Genomic DNA, 8,800 nt, shown 5'->3' on the forward strand with positions numbered 1-8,800 from the left:
GTAAAATGGATCAATAGCCAAAAACTTAACAGTTTTTTTAACCATTATTTTCTGCATAACTTCATTATTAATAGCTATATTGTTTTGGGAAAAGATTTGAGACTGTTCCACAAAAAAAATTACAGAAGTGTGAAGACTACAGTGCCTCTTTTATAAAACCTGAAGATGTTTTATAATTTCTCTGAGAACCATGTATTTGCACACAGAAAGGTGACCTATTTCTCAGATAACAGCATTCAAGGTCTTATATTCTGCCTATGAACCATAATGGATTCTTATACAGTATATTTGTTCAGAATTATAAATCAAAACTGTACAACATTTATGATGCCTGATAATGTGCATTGTACCCTTTAAGAAAAATGGTTAACAAAATATTTTGTCTTCTCTAAATTTTCATCAATTCCTACTTCAAAAGCATTTTCAGCCGATTTTTTTTTCTGTGAGTCAATTTGACTTTGACTGAATTTCCCATAAATCCTAAGAAACTAAAATATCAAATGGTCAGGATTTTTGCACATTGTTTATAACAAAACATTCTAGAATGTCATTGTCAGAGTAATTTTTATTAAACAGAGACAATACCTGGGTAAAAAAATGTTTATTAATTGTAAATTGCATCTGGACTGAGAGGACAATACACAAAAAACATTCTGTTTTATGCCATATTCTTTCCAGTGTGTGCTGATTTTAACTATAAGCAACCCTTGCAAGGACTCCAGAACTAACATTATAAGATAAACTGGTTCTAGTTAAGGTCATAAGGTTTCTAAGCAAGGATGCTCTTCTGACTGTACTATCACATGAAATCCTATGTAAAAATCCTCAGCATTATGATACCAGAGGAGTAAACCTGGTGTAAGTCTCTGGGTATGGTAAAGTTTTCACCATAAGTTTTCTTTATGAATGTTCTGCATGCTTTTTAGTTTGGTTTGTTCTCTGTGATAATATACATTTCAAGTGATCTTTTAGCGTTTACTCTAAATAATATTATAGTCTATGTTAATTAATTCCCACATTGTAAATCTTTGTGATTTTGTTTATACTGTCCATTATTTCTATTGATTGCTACTTCAAAAGCATTTCCAGCAGATTTTGTTTTCTTGAGTCAATTTGAATTCTTAATTTTAAAATTTGATTTAGTTTTATTAACGGCAACTCACTATGAATCCTTGAATACTATAACATCTGAAAATTGAACTCTTATATTTACTGAGAAGTTCTACTGTAGAGAATCAGATGTGACTGTGTTACTATTACTGTCCTTGATGGAGTCTGCCTGCAAACAGGATATTCTGTCAAGGTATAGATAGGTAACAGCGGACATGCTTGAAAAGTAGGTGTCTGCTGTCCTTGAGAGGGCCTGCTCGCAAAAGAGAGGCTCCTTCAAGGTTTAGATAAGGTAACAGTGGACATGCTTGAAAACGAGGTGTCTACTGTCCTTAGGAGGACTTGCCTGCAAACGGGATGTTCTGCCAAGTGGGCTAAGGGGGCGCTAAGAAAAATTTTTTATCTGTTCTTAACAAAGAGTAGAACTCAGCATGCTCCAGGCCAAAAGCAGATTAGCCATGAGAAGCTGGTCACTTCTGATTAAAAAGTAAAATTTCTGTAGGCTATGTTTAATTAGCTGAAAGACCTGATTTATTGCTGTTGGAAGGCTGCCTTCTTTGTTCACAATACTATAAAAAGATTGCTATATACAATAAAAGACTTTTTTTATTCTGCCGCTTTGCTTGCTCTGCTTCTTCTTTCTTTCTCATGCTACCTGCAAGTGAATTACTGCAACACTCTACACTGAATATGATATGTCAAAAAATATATTTCAAACACAAGCACTCAGTTTCTATTCATTATATCTATGGGACACTTTTACTATATCAAGCCTGAAAAAATACAAGATGTCACTAAGAAAATATTTTCTTACTAAGCTGTCTCTTCAGAGCCCCCTTAATCTCCTGGTTCCTAAGACTATAAATGAGAGGGTTCAGCATGGGGATCACCACCATGTAGAACACAGAGACCACCTTGTTCTGGTCAGTGGAATAGTTGGACCTGGGCATCACATAAATGAAGGTAATGGTCCCATAGAACAGAGTGACTGCAGTGAGGTGGGAGGTGCAGGTGGAGAAGGCCTTGTGGCGCCCCTCAGTGGAGCTCATCCTCAGGATGGTGATGAGGATGAAGATGTAGGAGACGACAATGACAAAAACTGTTACCACAATGATGGAGCCAGCAGAAAATGTGGAAACAATTGCAGAGACACCAACATCAGAACAGGAGAGCTCAACTAATGGAGCAAAATCACAGAAAAAATGGTTGACTCGATTTGGTCCACAGAAGAGCAAAGAAAAGAAAGAAATGACATAAGAGGAAGCATTGAGGAAACCCCCTGTATAAGCCACTACAAATAACTGGAGACAGACTTGTGTGGACATTTTGGTGGAGTACAGCAGTGGGTTGCAGATTGCCACAAAGCGATCATAGGCCATGGCAGCCAGAAGGAAGCACTCCACTGTCCCAAAGAACACTGCTGAACCAAGCTGGATGGCACATCCAACATAGGAGATGGCATTTCTCTCCACCAGGAAGTTTACAAGCATATTGGGTGTGACAGAAGACGAATAGCCTATGTCAGCAGAAGCTAAATGGCTCAGAAAAAAGTACATGGGATGATGGAGCTGAGAAGAGACTCTGATGAGAATGATTGTGCTGAGATTGCCACAGATGGTCACCAGGTAGATGCACAGGATGATCACAAAGAGGAAGACTCGGAGGACTGGATCCTCAGTTAAGCCCAATAGAATGAACTCTGTCACTGCAGTGTGGTTCCCAGTGACCAGGGAATCCATGGGACAGTGGCTGCTGAAAAATGACCTGTGGGGAAACAGGGCATGAAAGTATTTATAAACATGATGGTTTCATTTTCATTAATGTATACGGGAAGTAAATAAAGATGATCAAGGGCCAGTACTTACTTATGTGCAATGGTGACTTAATCAGTGATTTTAATGTTAGTTTTAGTAGAAACACCAGAAAAATTCTTTCATATAATGTCTTTTCTTCTTCATCTATTATATGGTTTCAAAAAAATCAAGCTATAAGGCACATGAAAATCACAAAAATGAATGCTGAATATATTATGAAAAAAGAATATTCATTTTTTCTTGCTTTTCATAGATTTTTCCAAGGATGACTTCAATAATAGCTAAACTTTATTAGCTTTATTAGCTTTCTGGCATATAAGAAATATATATGTATGTGTGTATATATATATATATATATAGAGAGAGAGAGAGAGAGAGAGAGATAGATAGATACAGATATATATATGTGTGTGTGTGTATTGATTATTATATTTTAAGTATAGTATAAATTTGCTGGGTAATTTGTATGTATTTAAAGTTAAAAATATTGTTGCATTAAGTGTTTTATAATATCAATACAATCCCTATGGAAAAAAGACTGATAAATTTATTTAATAAATCAAATCATTTCCTACTGCTTTCTAATGATTTCTAATTTGGATTTGGTAGTATGAAATAATATTATTGTCAACATAATATACAGCTGAATAAAACATAGAATAGAAAGAAGAATCACCAAACTTCTGACCAGGTCAACCTCCTCTCCAAGTTTACTGAGTATATACACCAAGCTTTTTCTAGGATTACCTCCTAACTAATAGTCAGATGCAAAAACACAAGAAGATATTCTAGAAGGATTTTTTTCTCCTTACATTTTAAAATATTCAATCTAAATACTAAGGAATTCTCAAAGCATCTCAATATTGGTAGAGTGCCACCTTTGCATAGTGTTGAAAGACCATAAGTTTCTGTCTTATGGGTAGAGAACAAGGATTTCTGGTAACTTGGGCTATGATTATTTCTTCCTTCCCCTGAAACCAATGGTGAAAACAGAGAAAATCAGCCCAATATTGCCCACTAGCTCATTGCTTGATTATACCTGTTCTCTTTCCACACTACCCTTTCTGAGCACAGATAATTTTAGAGAAAAAAGTTTTCTCAAATTGAATTTGAAGTTCAATACATCAGATGAACAAACAAAAGTCAAAATCTTACATCAGATTAATAAACAAAAGTCAAAATCTTACCTCTTGAAATGAGAACTCATTCATATTTCAGTAGTAGACCAAAAACATTGTGGTTATATAGGTCTTTTCACTTTGTTCTCAGCTGGGGATAAATCTCTGAAGACACTAGAGATTCATATGTGAATTCAAAGGCATCACAGAGAATCATTATTTTCTGTAGTAGATATTGAGAAGTTCATATCAAACATGAAAACAACCAATCCTTCAAGATTCTGTCAATTCTCAAGTGGCCAATTTGTTCTTTTGTTTTTATCTACCTGCATAGTTCTGTGACCTTTGTTTACTAATTTCTAAAGAGCATAATATGACAAATTATCTTATACATAAATATTAGTTCCAAGCGAACTCTGATATTTCTGATTAAGAAATACTCAGTGCTGTACTTCAGATACAAAATGCCAACCTTAGCTATTGATCATTCAATATGTGTTTATTGACAAATATTGTGTATTGATATCTGTAACATTTGCCATTAAGTACCTTGGGGAACCGGAGGTGAAACTGCAAGTAAAGTTGAATTTTAAGTAATAAGTATTTTAAGTCATGTACATTAATTGCAGAGCAAAGGTAGGAAAATAACTGTCTTGAGAGTTGTATAAAGAAATACACATTTTTAAAAGATGTTTGGATGACTTCCAGATAAGAAAGATTCTCAAAACATTGCTTCTTGAGTAGTTCCTTGTCGTGTAGCTAGTTCATGGTGGAATGCAGGAATCTTCAACCTGAAGACTTAGTCTTACCTACATGTTCTTACTAATTCTAATGTGAGAATCTCCTATCTCAACCTCTGAAACCTCTCATTTGAGGAGCGATTTTACCACCACTAATATAATAATAAATAATATTCACATGGAGCTCACTTTATGAAAATCACTATGCTGAACATTTTATGTATATTTAATTCTCCGACAGTTTTATCAAGTAGGAACTTCTATTATCCTTATTTTTTCTGGTAGTACTGGGGACTAAACCCACATGCACTCTAACTCTACCACAGAGTTGTATCCCTAACCCTCTGCTATATTTTTATTTTTAGGTTGTGTTTCACTAAGATCCTGAGACTGGCCTCAAACTTTCAATCCTTCTGCCTCAGCCTCATGAGTTACTTGGATTAAAGGCATGCATCGTTGTGAACAGCTTATTACCCTCATTTTTCAAATGAGAGAATGGAGACTGAAGAATCCAAACAACCTATTCTACAAGATTCCACCTCACCTTGTTAGATTCCTTCTTCTGGAACCATCCAGCAAAGTGTCTACTTCCAAGCTCCACTCTTTCTCTGAAGCTTACAACCTTCTGGGAGACCATCAGCCACCTATACAGTCCCTATACAAGACTTTCTAGATGTGGAAGCAGTTAAGATCCCTGAGCACAACCCCAAATAATGTAGACTGGAATGTAGTGCGTACATATAACCTTAGCTTTCAGATGGACAATTCTGGAAATCCATCTCTGAGTTTCTACCTTGTCACAGTTGAATCAAGTTACAGTTGTTTCAGTTTTGTTGTTGATAAAACAACTAGGAAGATGGATATCAGGGGACAATGAATCTCTCACTTGCAAGAATGGATAAAGAGAATCTAAAATGGTGAATACTTTGATATAAAATCTATTGTATACACTTTAATTTTTTTAAGGTACATAAAAGTCTGCATATTATTTGCATGTATAATGTTATATGATATTGTATAATATTTATATATTTATGTAGATACATGCAAGAGATCAACAATAACCTAATCAAATAGAATGAGATATACCACATACCAGGAATGGAAAACCCAGTATCATTAAGATGCCAATCCTCAAAAAAATTAATGTGGAGATTCAATGCAATGTAACTCATGTTTTATAAGGGCTTTTTTCTGTAAATTAGGAAGATTATTTGTGTAGTTGTGCAAACCAATCAGAATAGTGAGAGCTGTTTAAGGAACGAAGAACAAGTTATGGGGATTTGCTCTGCTTGCCTTCAGATATTACAGTGGACAAAAAGCCAGATAAATAATTTAAAGGTTGATGTATAAAATGACTAAGGACCTAAAAGTATATATATGAAATGAACTAAGAAAGAAAATACAGGAAGTGGAAGATAATTACAATAAATAGGTAGTTATTGTTATCAAGAATCAAACAGATATCATTAAAATAAAATAATTTACCAAATTAAAATTTAATGAAAAGTATCACTAATAGTTTAGAAGATGCAGAAGACAGATTTTTCAGATATCAAAGACAAGATGTTTAATCTTAAAAACTTGGCACTAGAAATGATAATAGACCATGACCAAGATATTCAGGAAATATGGAACAATATGAAGAGACTAGATCTAAGGATCATTGGCATCAAGGAATAAAGTGAGATACAAACTAAGAACATGTATAAACCTTTTCAGTGAAATAATAATACAAAAATTTCAAACCTGGAAAATGAGATGTATATTCAAATATATGAGGTCATGAAGTAGATGAGATCATGAAAGATACTCTTAAAGTCACATTATAATTATAATATCTAATATACAGAACAAGAATTGAATTTTAAAAGCTGAAAGATAAAAACAGAAGTTCAGATTTAGACAGAAATGAATATGAATCACCACTGATTTTTCAGCCCAGATTTTAAAAGCTAGGAAGGGTTTGGAATAATATATACCAAATTCTGAAAGATTATGATTGCCAACCAAGATTGCTTTATTCAGCAAAGAGATCCTTCAGAATGGAAGGTGAAATAAAAACCTTCCACGATAAGCAGAAACTAAAAGAAATTTATGACTATTAAACAGACACTACAACAAATGCTTAAAGAAATATTTCATGCAGAGGAAATGCAAGCCAAATTTCAAAGAGAGCAAATGAAGGAATCCCACTAGAAGAGTAGTTTAGTGAAGGAAACCAAAGTGTAAATAAAACATTACAAATAAATCAAAATGACAGAAAATAATAATCATCTCTCTATGATGACACTGTAATGATCTCAGTTCTACAATTAAAAGATGTAGATGGCTGAGTGGATTAAAATAAAAACAGGACCTATCCTTTTATTTTTTATTAGAGACTCACGTTATAGGCAAAGACACACAGGCTGAATATGAAAAGTTGGGAAAAAAAAATACCATGCAAATGGAGTAGCTTCTCTCAAATTTGCCAAAGCAGACTTCAAGCTAAAATTAACCAGAAGAAACAAGGGAGATTACTTCATACTGGTAAAGGAGTCTATTCTACAAGAAGATATTATGATTGTAGATATTTATGCCTAAATGTTAGTGCACCTATTTACATAAAATAAACATTACTAGACATAAGGTCCCAGATAGAATCTAGTACAGTAATACTGTATTATTGTACACCTCTCTCCCCAATAGGTCATTCAGACACAAAGTAAGTACAGACTCTTCAGATCTAAAAATATTATTCATCAAGTGAACTTTAAGGACATCTACAGAATAGTTTGTCTATCAACAACTGATTTCACTTCTTCTCAGCTACACATGAAAACATCTCCAAAATTAACCATATTTTAGGATACAGAGCAAGTCTTAGTCAACCACAAAAAACTCAAAATAATAATTCCTTGTATTTTATGAGATCATAATAGAATGAAACTAGAAGTCAGTAGCAAAATAAAAACCACAATCATGTTAACACATGGCAATTGAAACACTTTTGAATGAGGAATGACTCAGAGAAAAACATCAGGTGAGAAATTTTTTAAATTTTAGAAATGAACAAAACAGAGATCAAGATATCAAAATCCTTGAAACACTATGTAGGCAGTTCTGAGGGGAATGTGTAGAGCACTGAGTGCATACATTAAAAAAAAGAGTGATCTCAAAATAATGACCTAATGTTACATCTCAAGGCTCTAGAAAAGCAAGAACAAATAAATTCCAAAACTAATAGAAGACAGAAAATAATTAAGATTAGAGCCAAAATTAATGAAATTGAGAATTAAAAAATACAATGGACCAATTCAACAAAGTGTGGGGTTCTCTGAATAGATAAATAAGATTGATAAACCCTTAGCTAAAGTAACAAGAAATAGAAAAAAGACCCAAATCAACAAAATTAAAGGTGAAGAAGGAGATATCACCAAAGACATTTGCTGAAATTCTAAGGATTGTCAGGAATTACTTTGAAAACTTATACTGCAATAAAGTGGAAAATCTAGATAATATTGTCAATTTCTAAACACATATGAATTGTCAAATTGAAACAAGTGGATATAGAAAGCCTACATAGACAAATAAGATTGAAGCAGCAATAAAAACCAACAAGATTGAAGCAGCAATAAAAACCTCCCAAGAAAGAAAAGCCCACGACCAGATGAATTGTCAACTAAGTTCTACTACATCTTTAAAGATGAACTGATTCCAATCTTCATCAAATTATTCCATGAAATAGAAAGGGAGGGAACACTCCCAAATTTATTCTATAAAGCCAGTAACATCCTTATCATCAAAATCAGATAAAGACACATCAGGAAAGAAAACTACAGATCTATAAACCTAATGAACATGGACATAAAATTATTAATAAAATATTAGCAATCTGATCACAAGTTCAAAGTCAGCCTTAGCAACTTAGTGAGGTCCTAAGCAATTTAGCAAGACCCTAACTCAAAATAAAAAATAAAAAGGGCTAAGAATGTGAATCAGTGGTTAAGCATCTTTGAGTTTAATCCCTGGTGCC

General features: G+C 33.6%; 1 protein-coding gene across 1 annotated transcript; it reads right to left on the reverse strand.

Annotated features, from left to right (window-relative positions):
• Window positions 1–1,904: 1,904 nt before the first annotated feature.
• LOC107134054 (olfactory receptor 502-like) lies at window positions 1,905–2,849 on the reverse strand. Its single transcript, XM_015476194.1, has one exon. It carries the CDS (start codon window positions 2,847–2,849, stop codon window positions 1,905–1,907), a length of 945 nt encoding a protein of 314 aa, XP_015331680.1.
• Between the last annotated feature and the right edge of the window lie 5,951 nt (window positions 2,850–8,800).

This window comes from Marmota marmota, unplaced genomic scaffold, assembly GCF_001458135.2.
Source record: "Marmota marmota marmota unplaced genomic scaffold, marMar, whole genome shotgun sequence".
Classification (NCBI taxonomy): Eukaryota; Metazoa; Chordata; class Mammalia; order Rodentia; family Sciuridae; genus Marmota; species Marmota marmota.